General features: G+C 60.4%; 1 protein-coding gene across 11 annotated transcripts in view; it reads left to right on the forward strand.

Moving 5' to 3' along the window:
• PITPNM2 (phosphatidylinositol transfer protein membrane associated 2) overlaps positions 1-18,332 on the forward strand; it is a 109,448-nt gene that overhangs the window by 83,966 nt on the left and 7,150 nt on the right. For 7 of the 11 annotated variants that reach the window (XR_004619072.1, XR_004619073.1, XM_034638678.1 and 4 more), the window contains exons 3-16: positions 119-333; positions 1,381-1,502; positions 3,962-4,189; positions 6,266-6,574; positions 7,572-7,667; positions 9,686-9,790; positions 10,011-10,081; positions 12,832-13,079; positions 13,495-13,684; positions 13,808-13,927; positions 14,537-14,754; positions 15,268-15,446; positions 16,565-16,735; positions 17,176-17,325. Coding sequence is in view for 9 of the 11 variants with exons in the window: in XM_034638678.1 (XP_034494569.1) it covers positions 119-333; positions 1,381-1,502; positions 3,962-4,189; positions 6,266-6,574; positions 7,572-7,667; positions 9,686-9,790; positions 10,011-10,081; positions 12,832-13,079; positions 13,495-13,684; positions 13,808-13,927; positions 14,537-14,754; positions 15,268-15,446; positions 16,565-16,735; positions 17,176-17,325 (2,422 nt within the window). In the remaining 2 variants the exon portion in view is untranslated. The remainder of the gene's footprint in view (positions 1-118; positions 334-1,380; positions 1,503-3,961; positions 4,190-6,265; positions 6,575-7,571; positions 7,668-9,685; positions 9,791-10,010; positions 10,082-12,831; positions 13,080-13,494; positions 13,685-13,807; positions 13,928-14,536; positions 14,755-15,267; positions 15,447-16,564; positions 16,736-17,175; positions 17,326-18,332) is intronic. The other 4 variants (XM_034638682.1, XM_034638687.1, XM_034638684.1 and 1 more) reach the window with 2 other exon arrangements.

Consider the following 18,332-nt stretch of genomic DNA (forward strand, 5'->3'; position numbering starts at 1 on the left):
AGCCTGGTTGGCCAAAGCCCCTCCTCCTCTCAACGCCCCTGGGCCTGGTCTCCTCAGCCCCTTCCCTTCTGCAGAGTGCTCTGGCCCCAGCCCACTGCAGGTGCTTTTATCCCCGCAGAAGAAGAGCCGGAACGAGACGTATGGCGAAGGCAGCGGCGTGGAGATCTTGGAGAACCGGCCATACACAGACGGCCCCGGCGGCTCTGGGCAGTACACACACAAGGTGTACCACGTGGGCATGCACATCCCCAGCTGGTTCCGCTCCATCCTGCCCAAGGCGGCCCTGAGGGTGGTCGAGGAGTCCTGGAATGCCTACCCCTACACCCGAACCAGGTGGGGCTTTCTCCACACCCTGAGCTGTCGGGCAGGGAAGGAAGCCTGGGGGTGGCTTCCCTCCATTTCCAGGAGCCTGCATCCTCAGGGAACAGGCAGGAGAGGGGAGGGTCAACCCCTAGATACCTCTCCACCTGCCCCAGGGAGGCCGGGAAGGCCGGGAAGGCGTGAGGCAAGCAAAGGCCACCTGAGACCCTTTGCCATCTGGGAAGACGCAGGGGATACAAAGTCCTGTTAATGATCACCTGGCAATGCGGGACCATTAACCAACCAGCTGGGAAGAAACACGAACCAAGGATAGACCACATGGCCCAGAGATTCCCTGCGACCCTAAGATCGTCAGCACCTGTGACATTGTTTTATTATATTCCACTTTGAACAGGGCTTGCTTTGGATTCCCAAGAAAGGAGGTTCTTCTCTCCATGCCCCCACCCTCATCCACCCAGTGGAGCTAGTAGAACAGACAGGGGGCTGCTCCCAGCTGACCACCCACCTCGCTGGGGGTGGGGTCCCTGCGAGTCCCCCAGGGCTTCATTCCGCCACTGGGTGAGGACCTGGGGCTTGTCAGAGGATCTCCTGAGGTTATTCCTCTTCCCAGAGGCACTTTCTTCTCCTGAGTTCATCACCAGCCGAGAGAGGGGCTGTTGCCTTATTGCCAGACCTGGTGGCTCGGGGGTGGGGGGCTGGGGAGGTGCATGTCTCAGAGTGCTGATCTGCATTCACGCTCGCCACATGCTCAGGGCACGTCCGTTTGTGCCTGTGTCCCTACCACGCCTTACACGTGGACGATGGCCATAGGGCTTCTGGGAGCTTCCTGTAATGTCTCCCTCTTCCCTCTAAACACGTCCCACACCCCCCAGCCTGGCCTTGGCAGTTCTCGGGACAAGGGTAATTTTCCCGAGGTGGACAGGACAGGCAAATCTCGGCCACCACTCCAGCCCTTTCTCCCTCTCCTGCCCGGTGGGGTCCAGCAGGCCCTGGCCCGGCCATCCCATAGCCACCCCTGCAAGCCGCTGGTCCTGACAAATGCTTCCCTTCCGCACACAGGTTCACTTGCCCCTTTGTGGAGAAATTCTCCATTGACATCGAAACCTTTTATAAAACGGATGCTGGAGAAAACCCAAACGTGTTCAGCCTGTCTCCTGTGGAGAAGAACCAGCTGACAATCGGTAACCACCACCACAGCCCTCCCACGCCGGGGCAGGGGGAGCCCCGTAGGGCTGCTCCCTGCCTCTCCCTGCCTGCATGACCCTTGGTTCTGCCCCTGGTCCCCGGGCCTGGCAGGCTCCAGACTGGCTCCTGTCCTGGGTGGGGAGGTCAGAGTCCCAGCAAGCATGAGGGCGCTGGGGGAGGCAGGACCAACTTCTTTGGCCCCATATTCCTGATGTGCATACCGAGGCTAGGTGCCTTTCCCACCCGAGCCCCTTCCCTCCATCCCATCAAGGCATTCCCCTCCCCACAGTGCAGATGTGTGCTCGGGGGGCCATCTCAGGCTGACCGACGAGCCTGAGTGCAGCAGGCTCATGGGGGCTGTGTCCCCTCTATGGTAGGTGGCCTCTGTTCTGCTGCCCTCCAGCTGACTCTGTCATGAGGAGACAGCCCCGTGTGTTCAGTCTTTTTTAAGAGAGGCAGAAATCAGGATTTGCATGTGAAATCTTCCGATTCCTAAATAAACACATGCAGGCCACACGAACCACCTCTTTGGGCCCCCTGCAGCTCACAGCCCACTGGACGGCAGCCTGTGGGTCCCGGGCCCTACAGTGCGAGCCGCTGTGGGGGCGCTGCGGGCAGGTGCATGACTCGTGTTGGAGAGGTGGCTGCCAGCACCCCGGATCACCCTCTCAGGCAGCCTCTGATGGGCATGAAGGGCTTTACCCTGGGACCCCTCACCCGGCCCCCTCCCTCCTGCTGGCGTTTTTAGGCCCTACTGGGCTTTAAGAGCTCTATTAGTCTGCCCAGGCTGCCGCAACAAAGGACCACAGATAGGGGGATTAAACACAGAAGCTCATTGTCTCACAGTCCGGAGGCCAGAAGTGGAGACAAGGTGTCAACGGGGTTGTCTCCTTCTGGGGTCACTGAGGAAGGGTCTCTTCCGGGCCCCACCCCTGGCTTCTGACGGCTGCCGGTGATCTGTGGCATTCCTTGGCTTGGAAACACATCACCCCAGTTTCTCCCTCACCTTCACGTGGCGTTTTCCCTGCGTGTGCTTCTCTGTGTCCGAATTTCCCCTTTTTGTTAGCATATTAGTCATAGTGGAGTAGGGCTTCCTACCCTAATGACCTCATTTTAATTTGATTACATCTTTAAAGGCCTTATCTCCAAATAAGGTCACATTCTGAGGAACTGAGGGGTCAGGACTCCAACATATGAATTTGGGCGGGGAGGACACATTCTACCCACAATAGGAGGGACGACCCAGCATTATACAGGCCCTCCGCCAGCTCAGGTCCAGCCAGCCTCAGACATGGCCTGAGCTCCATGGGCTCCCTCCAGAGGCCACCTGCGAGGCTCCTAAGTCTCGGTGATATATGACTCATCCACATCCCAGCCCTCCCCTTGGTGGCCTTTGCCTGCCCACCCAGGCCGCGCATGTGGTCTGCTCCAGGAAGGACGTCCATCCCCCCCTGAATGCCACTGCCCTTGGGCTGCTCCTGACCCCTTGCTGGTTTCAGTGGAGCCCACGTCTGTGTCTGCAAACCACAGCATGGATTCAGAGCAGGCTGGCGAATGGGGAGACGAGATAGCCGGAGCCTGGCCAGGGCCTAGCCCCCAGGTGCCATCATCCCCACACATCCAGGAAAGGGGCTCTCTGAGCCACACACTGTCCTGGGATTTATGTACCCCAATGTGTCCCAGCCCTGTGTAACACATGCATGCCTTGGGAGGGGCACGCAGGAGGTAGCATGTGATAAGAGGTGGCATGGTCCAGGTCCTTCCCAGAGTTGCTGCTATTCCTCTTGGCCCCCCACCCCACACTGAGCCAGGTCCCACCAGCCCCGGTCCTCTTTCCCCAGCACCCAGCCCTGTGGCCTCCACTACCCACTCTGAGGACCAGCTCAGGTCCGACACCTCCTGCCGGTCTCCTCCCTTCTGATTGAGGAGGGGTTCCTGGCAGCCAGGCTGCCTTGAAGCCACTATGTATCTAGAAGGAGAGTGTGGTGCCACCTCGCCCTCAGGGTACCGCTGGGAGCCCAGCCTGGTGAGAAAAGGTTGCCTCCCCATCCCGTCCCCCCATACAGACCCTCTCGTGGCTTCCCAGACTCTCCCATCCTGGGCTGTGGGGTCGCCTTGGCTTCACAACTCCACTCCTGTAGCTAAAATACCACCTGTTCTGAGAAGCTTTTCCTGGCCTTCTCTTCTGTTCGCCACCCCTGCCACTGCCGCCCTCCTACCTCACATCCTCTGGGGAAGTTCATCTCCCCATGCCAGGGGAGGACGCAGGCCCCGAGGGCGGGAGAGCTCAAGGTCACAGTGGCCCAGAGCAGCATCCCCAGTCCCATGTCCCGCCCTGCAGAGGCCCAGAGGCCTGTGAGGCTTTGTGGGAGGCGGACACATGGGGAGGGCACTGAACCGGGAGGGGTGGGGTGGAGGTTGGGCGGAAGGGGCCACTGTCAGGCTCTCCCCACAGACTTCATCGACATCGTCAAGGACCCCGTGCCCCCCAATGAGTATAAGACGGAAGAGGACCCCAAGCTGTTCCACTCGATCAAGACACAGAGGGGGCCCCTGTCTGACAACTGGATCGAGGAGTACAAGCAGCAGGTTTTCCCCATCATGTGTGCCTACAAGCTCTGCAAGGTGGAGTTTCGCTACTGGGGCATGCAGTCCAAGATCGAGAGGTTCATCCACGACACGGGTGAGCTCGCCTGTGCCCGCCACCTCCTTCTGCGGCTAGCTCTGATTTGACATTTCCCTCTTACTCCCGAAGGACGACCCAAAGCCCTGTGCAGCTTCCCGCGGGGTGTATCTTGACTGCTGGCCGAGCCCCTAGAGGAGACAGGCAGTATATGTTGGCTGTCCCCTTGGGAAGCCCCAGGCCTGCCCCCAGCTCCACCTCCCCCGTGGGCTGGACCTTGCAGGGGCAGAGGGTCTCAGACAGCATGGGTCCCTCGCACCCACGGGACCAATGGGCCCAGCCTGGGGTTCCTCTCACCCCTAGAACCCTCAGCTCCCTACTTGCCCCTTAGGTCATGGCATGAGGTCAGTGCCAAGGGTCCAGCCTGGCCCAAGGCTCATGATCCAGGAGTGGCATCCGGGCAGATATCTTTTAACTCCAAAAGCCAGGGTTTTGTTTAGATATGAACAGAGCCACACTCTTGATAGTATGTGTCACGTGTGTCCTGTCGGCTCACAATGACTGACGAGGACACCCATGCCCCCCTGCCCCCTGCTCGCAGAGGAAGAAGCAGAGACCCCAGATCTCCCGTCCCAACTGCCTGAGGTCTGAGCTGATATTCTTGCAGCAGCGGCCAGGGGCGTCCCAGCAGACGGTCTCTTCAGTGTGGGACACAAGGGTGGCATGCCTGAGGCCATGGCCCAGGACTTGGGGGACAGAGACAGTCCTGGCTGAAGGAGGGCACCCTCCTGGGAGCAGAGGGTGAAGGGATTTAGGAAGGACTGGGGGGAGGCAGAGTGGCCTGACCCAGGAAGGGTCACCAGAGACCAGCCTGAGGACATGACATGGCCTGACCACTTGGAAAGCCACTCCACTCTCTCTAGAAAAGTGTAAGATGCCTGCCCCGAGACCCAGTGACAATCCCTCCCGGGCTTGCCCCCTAGAGAAACTCTTGTACACATTCCAGAATGTTCGGAGCAGCAGATTTGTAAAAGCTAAGTGGACAATCAATGAAAGCGAGCCAAAGGCCCAATGGCAAAAGAAGGAATAAATAAAATGATATTGCAAACAAATACCAGACAGCAACAAACCTGAAACCCAAAAAAACCCCACAAGTGTCAGGAAAAGACACACAGCATGGCACATACATGTGAATGCCAGCAACTTGCACACCAGCCTAACGTGTCGTGTAGAAAAACACATCTGTGGGCTGCAACGAGAGAGGAAAGTGACAAACACAGAAGTGAAGCTGGGCCGAGCGGAAGGAGAGAGTGTGCAGGAGGGCCATCCCAGGGCTCCCTGCTTCTGATTGTGTCTACTCCCTCACTGGGTGGTGTGGGTAGAAATGCTCTATTTCTTCATGTTTTCTTAGCGAGCTTTATCGAAGCCTAATTTTACATACCATACACTTAGCCCCCTGTGAGAGGACAGTTCTATAAGTGGCAGTATCTTCAGAATCGTGCACACAGTTCTAGAACATTCCATCACCCCAGTCTTTTGTTCATGTTCACAGTCACCCCCACGCCCACCCCCAGCCCAAGGCAGCCCCCCTCTGCCTTCTGTCCCTAAAGTTCTTTTATTATCCTTTATACCTTGAAAGCGATCTCATTTTCGTTATTTGGCTTGCATGATATATTCTTTTACATCTTACTTTGTCTTATTTTGTATCTTATTTTATATGTATATATGTTCTATTTGGGAAAAAGGGCCAACCCACTTTGAACTGGAACTTGATTTCCATGTGGAAATTCGGCAGCAAAAGTATACTAGACACTGAGACAGGAGACAGTGAGGGAGTCCTCCTCCAGCTCCCCCTGGGGCAAGAATCCCCCCCAAATTCAGCATGGCTTCTGAGCAGCCACATTCCCTCAGGAGGCCCCTCTGCTCCAGTTATAGAACCTTGTGATGCCATCTGTGAGCCAGACCCCTCATTTGCAGGTGGGGAAACTGAGGCACGGGGGGACGTGATTTGTCCATAACCAGCTACACAATGGGTGTAACCTTGGGGTACCTCCCAGCCCACACCCAGCCCTGGGGGCTCACACTGCCGGTCTCTCCTGTCTCCCCCCCCCCGCCCCCGCCACTGCCTGCGTGCAGGCCTGCGGAAGGTGATGGTGAGGGCCCACCGGCAGGCCTGGTGCTGGCAGGACGAGTGGTACGGGCTGAACATGGAGAACATCCGGGAGCTGGAGAAGGAGGCGCAGCTCATGCTGTCCCGCAAGATGGCCCAGTTCAACGAAGATGACGAGGAGGCTGCAGAGCTGGCCAAGGATGAAACCAGCCAGGCCCAGGTCCCCGGGGAGGCCCCCCAGACCAGCAGCAGCAGTGGGGATCCCCTGGGAGGCCGGGGCCTCAAGAAACAGTGGTCCACGTCCTCTAAGTCCTCACGGTCCTCCAAGAGGGGAGGTGAGCCCCGGGGCGCATAGCTCCACCTTCCTCCAGGCGGGGTCTCTGCCTTCCACGAGTCTACCCCAGCGACAGCCCTCACCCCTGTCCACGGCAGCCAGCCCCCTGCCACTGCCAGATAATTCTGACTCCGGACATGGACTCTTGCTTCCCAACCTTGTGGCCCCACCTGTGGGAGTCAGAACCATTCTGCTGGTAGCCCCCCAGCTCAGAGTGAGCCCAGGGTGCCTCTCCCCCGCCCAGCAGGTGCCCCCAGACTCATCTGCAAGGCCCAGGTAAGACAGGCTGGCCATGTAGAACCCAGCTCCCAGCCTCTCCTGGGGCTCAGATGGCTACAGCTCTGAGGAGCCAGGGTTCCCAGGAGGAGAGGGAGTCTGAGTGGGTACCCCCAGCACGCCCAGGAAGGTTCTCTGCTCCTGTGGCAGGAGCCAGGCTGAAGGACCATGAAAAACCTTTAGATCCTGAGAAAGGCCCTTCTCGGGAGAACTTTGGCAAAAGTGCTGTGGCTGTGTGAAAAAACCAGGGTATCCCATGTACAGCCAGGAGTCTCCTTTGCAAACCCAGCTTCCCCACGCCAGGCTTGCCTGCCTCTGTGCTGAAGGGTTCTCTGTATGTATATACATCGACACCTTGTCTGTCACTCACCTCCTGAGAGTGCCCCGCAGCCCTATCTGCTCTGCTGTTCTAGAATTTCAGGGGCTCCCCCCCTCCCCACCCGGGGGCAGACCCCAGGCGAGAGCACAGGAGCGGAACCCAGCCTGCGTGACTGCCTCTCCTGTCCTTATACCCGATACCTTCCCAGTTCCTTGTCCTCCCCGGGACACAGCTGCTTTGTGCCAGGCGGGCTGGGAGGGACCTTCTTGAAAGTTCCAGGAGCTTCCACCCTTCCCTTCTCCCTTCTCCCCAAGCCCTTCTGGCCCTGCTCCGGCACCATCACCTCCGGCTGCTTGGCCTAGCTCAGCTGGCTGGTCGGTCAGCCTGCGGTTTTGCCTTCCAGCCAGCCCTTCCCGCCACAGCATCTCTGAGTGGAGGATGCAAAGTATCGCCCGGGACTCAGACGAGAGCTCAGACGACGAGTATTTCGACGCTCATGGTAGGTGGCTCTTCCCAGGGGTGGGAGGGAGGATCTGAGAGGGTCCAGGCCAAGGCCAAGGCTGAGATGCTGTCACCAGGACTCGGGGGCCTTGGGCTCACCCCAGCCACGTATGACGATGTAAGATGGATTCACACTCAGATGGGGGCTTTGTGCCACATGTGAGTTTTTGTCTACAAGGAGCTTCACAAAAGCGTGACATCTTATAATTTTCTAAATCTTTGGAACGAGCTTGTTTTCTTCTTGGTTAAGTGGATGTCCATCTAACATAGAAACCTTAGCAAAGGCGAACAAGCAGGAAATACGTGAAGTGCCCATTTTCCCACCAATCCCCAAATTAGCACAGTGAGCCTACACCGTGCTGAATCACCCCCCTTTGCTGGGAAGATGCGGGTACAGTTGACCCTCGAGCAACACGGGTTTGAACTGCACAGGTCCACTTAACCCGTGGATTTTTTCTGATAAGTACTGTACCGTAAATGTATTTTCCTTATGATTTTCTTAAGGACACTGTGTTTTCTCTAGCTTATTTTATTGTAAGAATACGGTCTATCATATATGACATACTAAATCTGTGTTAACCAACTCTCTATGTTACCGGTAAGGCTTCTGGTCAACATAGGCTCTTAATAGTTCAATTTCTGGGGAATCAAAAGTTCGACATGGATTTTTGACAGCGTGAGGGGGTCGGCACCCCACCCCCTGTGTTATTCAAGGGTCAACGTCACTGAAACACTCACTAGCTTCACACCATGGCCGTTCCTCGCGACTGGCAGACAGGCCTGTGGAGACAGGTTTCCAGCTTGCAGTTTCCAAGGCGGGACATAGGCTCGGAAGGGGACAGGGACTTGCGCACAGACATGACGCAGGGCAGAGGCAGGCCAGAGCCATGTGCAGCCGTGGCCTGGAGCAGGCAGAGGGGCCACCGATTATGCTATTTCAGCTAACGGGCTGGTCCACGTGGAGAACTTGGGGAGGCAGTGTCCAGGCAGAAGGGAGCTGAGATGGGGAGCTGGAATGGGTAGGTGGTTCCTGAGCTGCCGTCTGCTCCCAGGGCCTCCCCAGGGGGAAGAAAGGTGTTTCGGGCACCCCACCCCACCCCAGTCAGAGAAGAGGCGCACGCTGTCCTGGCTGTGAGTCCCTGACAGGAGGGAAACGCACATCCAACAGAGAAACTGTAGAAAAAGCTGGAAGAGAGACGAGTTAGCGAAGCAGGAGATGCCAGCGTGGCAGCAGCCGGGGGAGCACCGGTCAGGCTGCAGGGGGCCGGGGGCGGGGCCGGTGCCCCCAGCACCCCAACGGCCCCTCCAGCCCAGCAGTGCCCCAGGCTGAAGTTCTCAGACAAGCAGAAGCAGGAGCGGTGGATGCTGACCGCTGACGGGGCTGTCCGCTTGTGGATGTTGAAAACGGTCAGCAACGTGAGCTGACGGGCGGGGAAGCAAAGTATGGTCCATCCGCACAGGGAGGCAGGCTGAAGCGTAGAAAGGAGAGCACCACCGCCACTGCCACCGCGGAGCGAGCTTGGCAATATGGCGTGCGGGGGGCGAAGCCAGACACAGAAGACCGCCCGTTGTACGATTCTGTTCTGGGAAATGTCCAGAACAGGCAAATCCTCCGTAGAGACAGAAAGCGGATCGGTGGTCGCCAGGGGCTGGGGGTGGGGGATGGGGAGCGACTGTGAACGGGCACGGTGTTTCCATTCGGGGAGGTGGGAATGTTCTGGAACCAGATGGAGGTGGTGGTTGCACAGCGTTGGGAATGTACTAAAGGCTACCTTAAAGTGGTTTAAATGGTGAATTTTATGTAACGTGAACATTATCACAATTTTTAGAAAAGGTCAGGCTGAAACCCCAGGGGTGTCAGTCATGTGTTCATCCTGCTACGGAAAACGGGGGGGTGGAAGCAAGCACTGGGGCGTATACAGGCCAGAGAGGCACGGGACCCCCCAGCTGGGCCTCCTCGCGCCCCCCAGTCCCTGCACTCCAGTGGGTGCTGAAGCCCTGCTCCCTCCTCCCCAGAGGACCTGTCTGACTCAGAGGAAATGTTCCCCAAGGACATCACCAAGTGGAACTCCAATGACCTCATGGACAAAATTGAAAGCCCTGAGCCGGAAGATACACAGGGTACCCAAGTTGGGGCGGGGGGGTGCTGCAGGGCCTGGGGAAGGGGGCTGCAGGGGCCAGGCCCCTCCTCTCTGACCCAGCTCCTGTGCAGTGCTGGGCATCCGGGGGTGGGGGCGCGGTACCCAGGGCCTCACTTGTCAGGGTCACTGCCTCTGTCCCATGGGGCTGGGGCTGCCCGGCTGCCCCTCCGCTCACAGCACCCACTGCTTCTGTGTTGCAGACGGTCTGTACCGCCAGAGCGCCCCTGAATTCAGGGTGGCCTCCAGTGTGGAGCAGCTGAACATCATCGAGGTGGGTGCCCACAGGGGAGAGGGCCGGGGCTGTGCCATGGCCCCCCGGCCTGCAGGGGGAGGGGGCCGAGCTCAAAGGACGGGCCCCGTGCGGCTGTAGAGGCAGAATCGGCACCCACCGCCTCACATCCTCACGGCCTAGGCGCCATCAGAGAGAGCCCTGGGGACTCCTTTACTCCCTGCCCCGACATCCTTGAGAGCCAAGAAGGACTGCAGACGGCCCCCAAAGAAGGCCTTGACCCAGCTCCGCCCGCGGAAAGTGAAAGGAGAAACTTGTAAATTCCAGACCACAAAACAGATGTTCACCTTGTACCCAGCCTTTCCGCATTTGCTGAAGAAAATCAGATGGAAGGGGAGGAAGCGAAAGCCGTCTAGGCAGATGTGAGCGGCCGTCGCCCCGCTGGGGCCTTGCAGGGCTCTCAGTGTCCAATAAAGCTCTTGGTAGAGCGCCTGTGTCCGCTTGGGGGGTTCTTTGCACGGGGCTCACGCCCCTTCTCCTCCTCCAGCTGTGGGCGGTCAGAGCTGTTTGCACTGGGGGCAGGAGCCAGGGCCGAGCGGGCTGTCACACACTGTGGTCACCGCACTGCTCTCACCTCAAGCTGCCCGAGGTGGAGACGGCACCTCCGGGAACTCGGGACCCCCTGGGGAGCTTGGACCAGGTGCTGGGAGGAGCAGCATCCCCACCGCCCTCCCCGACTTGGGGTTTTCTACTTTGGGGTCCGAGGTCAACGTGGGCTTTTCTAGAAGGCAAACCAGGACAAGGGAAGTTGACTTCCAATTGCCGGTTAATGGCAAGATAAAGCAGACGGAGCCCCCTCCCAACCTAGGGCGCACACAGCTCTGACGGCCCCTCAGGAGGGACAGAAGGGGCCCCGGGCTCTAGATCTGCCTCGGGATGTGCATTGGAACCCAGCACCGGTTCTGGGACACGGCCATCCCGAGTCAGATCCCTCAGCTGGCAATACCCCCCAAACCGGAGCCTCCTCTCCCTGCCTTGTGGAGGGCGCACAGCTTTATGGAGACACTGACGGGGACCCCCTGGCTCTCCAGAGCTGGCCCCATGGCTCCCAGGCCCACTGCCACATTGCACCTCCCAAGGGGTCTGTTCCTACAAGGTTTGAGTCTCAGGTGGGGTGCACCCCAGTATTAGGCACGAATGGGAGGAGAGCCATGTCTCCAGTTGGCTTCTGGGAGTCCCTAAACAGTCCCAGCCTCCAGTGCTGGGTCTCAGGAGATAGGCACAGGCCTCTCACTGCCCACCCTTGCCCGTCCTGGGTTTCTGAGGACCGCTGGACTCTATCTCCCTAACGGGGTGATGGTGAGGCTGCCCTGAGACATTCTTTCCTTGAGCCCCGCGCCTGGCTGTGTTGTGTTGATAAGCCCTTGAGGCAATGTGGCTCCTCAAGGCTGCTGGTCTGGGCGGTGGCTGGCCCCACCCTGCCTGGGCTGTGCATTCATTCCTGCCCAGGCTGGCCAGGGGTGGGCAATCCTCATGTGGGGACTGGAATCATTCCCACGCTCTGGGGCCCACAACTGGCCAATGACCAGCCTTCTCTTGGGGATGAGGCAGCCCCGTCTTGCCTCGCCTCCAGACCCCGTACAGGCCACCAGCCTGCCTTCCCATTTTCTGCCCTGTGGCTCCTGGGCTAGCACATTATCCCTGTGTTTCCTGGTGGCCTCACCAGCCCCTGGGACCAGGGCCTGTACCGCCCCCTCCCCACCGGGCTCTGTGTTGACACTTGGGTCCCACTGCTGCCCCCCTTGCACACCATCCAGTGGCCCAGTTCAGGGCCAGTTTTCCCAACATGGGCCTTCCAGATGGCTTCAGGCCTCCTCCCTCACATGCTTGGACATAATATGGGCATGGCAAGTACTCAACAGTGGCCTCTCCTGGGTCCTGGTCCTAGCTCCCACAGTCACACACCAGAAGTTAAGGTGGAGAGAGGCCCCTGGGGGTGGGGCCACAGCCGGGGGTTGGCAGGAGAACACTGAACTTGTGGCAGAAGCTCTGGGTTCCAGTCCAGCTTGGCACTGGTGTGCTGTGTAACATTAGACAAGTCTCTTGGTCTCTCTGGGCCACTACCACCTCGGCTGTAAATAGAACAGTCCCATACCCCGTGCAAATGTGTACAAATCTCGGGTTTCACTTTGACCTCACATGCAGGCCTGACCAGCAGGAGGTGGGATCCTTAACCCCTCCCAAATTAGGGGGGTTTAGACAGGCACACCTGCATTCCCTCCCTGCTCTAAGATGCTTGGAGACCTTGTTGGGAATGAGAACACAGGCGACAGAAGAGAAGCCCCACGTAGATGGGGGAGAGCTCAGAGCTGCAGGCCCAGTGCCCAGGGTCACCACCCGCCGAGGCTGAGGCTGCCCTGGCCCAGATGCACGGAGGGCAGGGAGGGTCCTGAGGCCCACATAGGATGGGCCCGTGCCTCCTCGCCAAGGCTAGAAACTGCTGCCTGGGCCCCCTGAAGGGAAGTGGAATCTGTGATTTGGACGCTCATCCGTGGCCCTGGTCAGGCTGGCCAACGGGAGGGAGCAGGGCTGCTCATGGGGACCAGGAGAGGGACCATCTCAGCCTCCCCGAGGGGGGGGGTGGAGGTGGCCAACACCAGGCCCTGTAGCCAAGGAACTGCAATGGGGCTTCGGAGAGGGAGCAGTGGGCCAGATGGGCCTCCCCCTGGGGTGACAGGGGCCCAGCAAGGAGCTGAGTCCCCGGGGAGTTGACGCCCCGCCAACCCGTGCAGGACGAGGTCAGCCCACCCCTGGCCGTGCCGGCCTCCAAGATCCACGTGCTGCTGCTGGTGCTGCACGGAGGCACCATCCTGGACACGGGCGCTGGGGACCCCAGCTCCAAGCAGGGCGACGCCAACACCATCGCCACCGTGTTCGACACCGTCATGCGCGTGCACTACCCCAGCACCCTGGGCCGCCTTGCCATCCGCCTGGTGCCCTGCCCGCCCATCTGCTCTGATGCCTTTGCCCTCGTCTCCAAGTGAGTGCAGAGGACCCAGCCCACCTACCCCAAAGCACCTGGCCCCGAGGGCCAGGCTACCCCCCCCCGTGTCAGGACGCCCATCTAAATGTCCAGATTTACCATCCAGCCCGTTCTGTCCGGAGGTGACAAAACCTATGCAGATGGGCTTACAGAGGAGGGGCCCGGGCCCAAGCCTGAGCCTCGGTTGCCGTGTCTGCGATGTGGGGATGTTGACCTGACCCTGAGACACAAGGCCTTCTCCCCAGCCCCGTTACCCAGCCTTCCAGGGCCTGGCCCAGAAGCAACCCCATGAGGTTGGCCAAGTCACAGCTGAGGCTCCCAGGTGGCCAGCCTGCTGCTCTGGTCGGGTAGAGGGGCCCCTGGGGCTGGGCTGAGGCTGCCTGTTCTCCCCTGATCGGGCCCCCTCCCCCAGCCTTAGCCCTTACAGCCACGATGAAGGCTGTCTGTCCAGCAGCCAGGACCACATCCCCCTGGCTGCCCTGCCCCTGCTGGCCACCTCCTCACCCCAGTACCAGGAGGCAATCGCCGCAGTGATTCAGCGGGCCAACCTTGCCTACGGGGACTTCATCAAGTCCCAGGAGGGCATGACCTTCAACGGGCAGGTGAGTCCTGGGGCAGGAAAAGGGCAGACAAGCCCCGCAGGGCAGGGGGTGACGGCCCCTCCCTAGCTGGCACCCCAGCAAGCAGGGTGGGCACTAAGGCCTCTGGGTCCTCTCCGCCTCTAGGTCTGCCTGATTGGGGACTGCGTCGGGGGCATCCTGGCGTTCGATGCCTTATGCTACAGCAACCAGCCCGTGTCCGAGAGTCAGAGCAGCAGCCGCCGGGGCAGCGTGGCCAGCGTGCAGGTACCGGCTTCCCACGGCCTGCAGAGCAGGGGAGCTGCAGGATGGAAACTGTGTCAACCCTTAGCCCCAAACCTCCCCCAGGCCTGAGGGAAAGGCAAGGGAAGGGTGCACGTTGCCAGCACAGGTGCCCAGAGCCGACGGGGTGGGTGCATGGGGCAGGTGGGTGCACGGGGCCGGTGAGCAGCTGCAGCAGGACCAAGCCTGGAGCACGAGGCCTCAGCGGAGCAGCGTCTACACCGCAGGGAGCCGGGGTCTGGTTCCAGGAGTGCAGCAGGCAGCCCCTCTGAGCTTCCCAGCAGGAGAGGATCTGTGGTCCCTCCACTGCAGAGCAGCAAATGGCCTGAGGGAGGGAGGCAGGCAAGGCAGCGAGATCCGTGAGAGGTCACAAAGACCCAGGTGGCCAGTTCAGGCAGGAATGGAAGCTGTTGGGACTCAGCCAGCAGCCTGGGGGGACAGAGGGGCCACGGGGGGACAGGGCTTTCCCCTCTCCGGTGTCAGTGAGAGGCCGGCTGCGCAGTGGCCAGTGGGCCTGGAGTCGGGAGGGAGAGCACTGAAGCAGGGCGCAGGCCAGTGGCCACCGGGCAGTGAGCCTGCATGGGGCTGTTCCAGGACACTGACCTGCTGTCCCCCGGCACCCTGGTCAATGCGGCACATGGTGGCAGCGGCAGCGGTGGCCTGGAGAGCAGTCGGCACCTGAGTCGCAGCAACATTGATATCCCCCGAAGCAATGGTGTCGAAGACCCCAAAAGGCAGTTGCCCCGAAAGAGGAGTGACTCCTCCACCTACGAGCTGGACACCATCCAGCAGCACCAGGCCTTCCTGTCCAGGTGGGGGAGGCCGGCGGGGCCCAAGGGTCAGACCATGAGACCCGTGGCCAGGAGAGGAGGGGGACTCCAAGAGGGAGGGATGCCTCAGAATTGAGGACGTGAACAAGAACGTGAACCAGGTCGTGCCAATGGCCGACGTGAGCGTAGTGGGGTGCCAGGCTGGGCTGTGGCTCTTCGGCCAGGAGAAAGTGGCTTGTTGGGTGCCGCTGGGGTCTTGTACACTCCAAGGACCATCTTGAGCCCAAGGGAACAGCTTGTCCAGGGGTGGGGCAGAGCCAGGGGCAGAACCGATCAGGGGCGGCTATTCCAAAGGCAGTGGCACCCCGAGAGAGGTTGGGACTGGCTGTCACCAGAGGGGTCCCAGCAGGTACTAGGCAGCCACATCTGCAGGCCAGCTCAGGGACCAAGGCTCATTTGGGCTTGACGACCCCTGGGGGGGGGGCTTCCTTTGGGAGGCTGAGGGCAAGATAGTGCTGAGAAGAGGTGTGACCTCACGAGGCCCCCCATCCGCAGCCTCCATGCCAGCGTGCTGAGGAATGAGCCCAGCTCCCGCCGTTCGAGCAGCTCCACCATGCTGGACGGCACAGGGGCTGTGGGGAAGTTTGACTTTGAGATCGCAGACCTTTTCCTCTTCGGGTGCCCGCTGGGGCTCGTCCTGGCCTTGAGGAAGACCGTCATCCCTGCCCTGGATGGTGAGAGCTCTGCACGGGCAGGGCAGGGCAGGGTAGGGGGTATATGAACTGGGTAGAGGGTCTCAGTGGACCCCTGTCACAAGGCCATGGCCACATCCCAGGCCCCTTCCCGCATCAGCCTCATTTCTGTCCTCCCCAGCACAGGCTCACTGCTCTCCTTTGCTCCTTCTCCAGCAGTTCAGTCTCTGGCCCCGATCTCTTGACCCCTGCTGTTCCATTTCATCTTCAAGGCCCCTCTGGGAGCTGAGGTCCAGAAGGGAAGGGGCTGCCCTGGTATCAGATGGACACAGATCCAGTCTCCCAGGCCCAAAGTCTTCCCATAAGGAAGAGATCGGAAGCCAGGCACCCCCAAATCCTCCTAGGTGCCTGACCTCCCAGTCCCAGAAGGGCCATGGCCACCCTGCTCCAGAGACCCTCCTCATGGCCACAGGGACAGGGAGGTGTGACATGCTGGCTGAACAGCCTGTCAGAGCAGCAGTCCCTGCAAGGTGACCCCAGGATCAGCCAGTGTGGCCCAGGGAGCCCTGACGTCCTTACGGGAGCCGTGCAGAGCCCGTGTTACATCCCAGGTTACAGAGGGAGAAACTGAGGGTCAGAGAGGCATGGACACTTGCCCAAGAGCAAGTCAGAAGCGGCTTATATATAAGTGGACAGAGACGTAGGGACAGTGATATATGGCGACATCATCTGTAATCGTGAGACACCGGAACCACTGTAAACATTGGTCCACGGAGGGGGGCTGGCTGGCTAAATCCTGGCCCAGCCCATGATGGAGGATACGCGCAGTGGAAGATGGGTTAGGGGAACTTGCAGGTCGCCCACATTTTTGTGTTAAATGGGGGTGGGGGCAGGTTCAAAAAGTATAGCACCTGTTCCTGTGTGTGTTTAAAAGTGAGATGTCTGCTGCTCTTTATGCTACGTTCACCTGATCTCCCCAACCTGACGTGCTCGGAGTAGCAGCCCCATTGCACAGCCCAGGGCTCCTCTCTGCTCAACTTAAAACAAATTTGGTTAATAAACGGACAGATACCAAAGCACAGAGATAAGTTTTTGGATGCCCACCCCCCGCTCTAGACCCCGCTTCCTTAGGGCTCTGCCATCCCCCCCACGGCCCCCAGTTTTCCAGCTGCGGCCTGCCTGCCAGCAAGTCTACAACCTCTTCCACCCCGCGGACCCGTCTGCCTCGCGCCTGGAGCCGCTGCTGGAGCGGAGGTTCCACGCCCTGCCGCCTTTCAGCATCCCCCGATACCAGCGCTACCCGCTGGGCGACGGCTGCTCCGCGCTGCTGGGTGAGAGGCGCCGGGGCCCCTGCCGGGTGGGAAGGAGCGGCCTGCACTGAGCTCCTCTCGGAAGCTGGGTACCCGGTGTAGGTACGGGGGTGCATCAGCCCCACATACCCCAGCAAGGGGTCAGGGCCTCACCCCAGGTGCCAGGGGGCAGACTGGGACGAGGACCCCCTCCCCGCTGCCCGAGGCAGAGCTGTGTGGGGACCCATCGTGGCAGTGGGCGGCGAGGAGGTCCAGAGCAGGGTACTTGGGTGAGGGCTGCCCATCACCCACTCTTGGCCCTTCCCGGGAAGCCCCCATCCTCCTGCCCTCGAGTGTGTCCTGGCGTCCTGTCACATCCTGGTCTTCAAGGAGCCCCACGTGTCCGTGTCGGAGGAGAGTGTCTGGACTGCCCACGCGAGTGTCTGTTCTTGTCCTCTCTGTTCTCTCCCGTCTGCCTCCAGTCGAGACAGTGCAGAGAAACCCCGAGCTGGTCCTGGAGGGTGGGCCCCTGGCCCCTCTCCCCCCAGGGGACGGCTTCCTGGAAACCAGTATCCCCGTTCCCGCGCTCACCTGTCAAGATGGGCCCCGCCCGAGCCCGGGTTCTGCTGAGTGTGTGTAACACCCCCGTTCGTGGTGGCGTCTGCTTCGCTGGCTGACTGCTGGTCCTCAGGGACTTCCCATGCCCTCCTTGGCCACTTGGAGTCTGTGGGACCATGCTGTCCCACAGAGACCAGACAGGACAAGTCCTAGGGATCGGTTCCTGGCGCCTCCTCTCTGCACACCGAGAGCCTAGGAGCCCAGAGGGAGGAGCGGCTGTGCAGGGGTCACCTAGCATGGGTGTCAGTCCAAAGGCTCCCTCTCCCATTTGTGAGGCTGGTGGGGGCAGCCAGGAGATGGGGTGAGGCCTTAAGCCCACCGGCTCCCCTAGAGAAGCTTTTGGTCCCAGCGAGGGCTTGATTCCAGAGTCCCACTCCTTTCCTCCCTGAGGGGGCACAGGCACGTCATGTGCCCTATCTGCACGTGGCCCTCTAGCAGAGCCCCACTCTCCCTGCTCTGCGCTGGCCTGGTCGAACCCTCGGCACCTGCCTTTGTCCCCAAACACCCATTCAGGGCTGGCTCAATGTGGTCCGTGTGAGGGATGGGGGGGGTTTGCCTCATCCTCAGTGCCCAGCATTGGGTATCCCCCAGAGACCACTTCAGGCCCTCCTGTTAGCGCCCCTTAAACCCAGCTACGGTGCTCTGTGGGTCAGGCCCCGCGAGGCTGAGCCCGGGAGGCTGGGAGGGCTAGCTAAGATCAGTGTGTTGGGTCAGATGGGTGGCCAGGGGGGGCATGAGCCTGGCCGCCTTGCCTCCCTGCCTACTGTGTCTGTGTCAGTCGTCTGTCCATCCCTGCCCCAGCCCTCCCTTCTGTCCCGCCTCAGCTCTGTGCCCTCCCTCTTGGCCCTGAGCAGGCAGGCCCTGGCACGCTTGGTCCCATCCTCACTGCCAGCTGTGCTCAGAAGCCACCACTCGCCTGCCGCTGGAGGTGTCGGCCGTGGCTCCAGCCCACCCAGCCCAGGGCACGCTGGGCCCTACCTCCCACTGCTCAGGGGGCTGGGGGCCTGTGCTGGGGGCCCCT

The sequence above is a fragment of the Ailuropoda melanoleuca genome, chromosome 12 (assembly GCF_002007445.2).
Source record: "Ailuropoda melanoleuca isolate Jingjing chromosome 12, ASM200744v2, whole genome shotgun sequence".
Taxonomy (NCBI): Eukaryota; Metazoa; Chordata; class Mammalia; order Carnivora; family Ursidae; genus Ailuropoda; species Ailuropoda melanoleuca.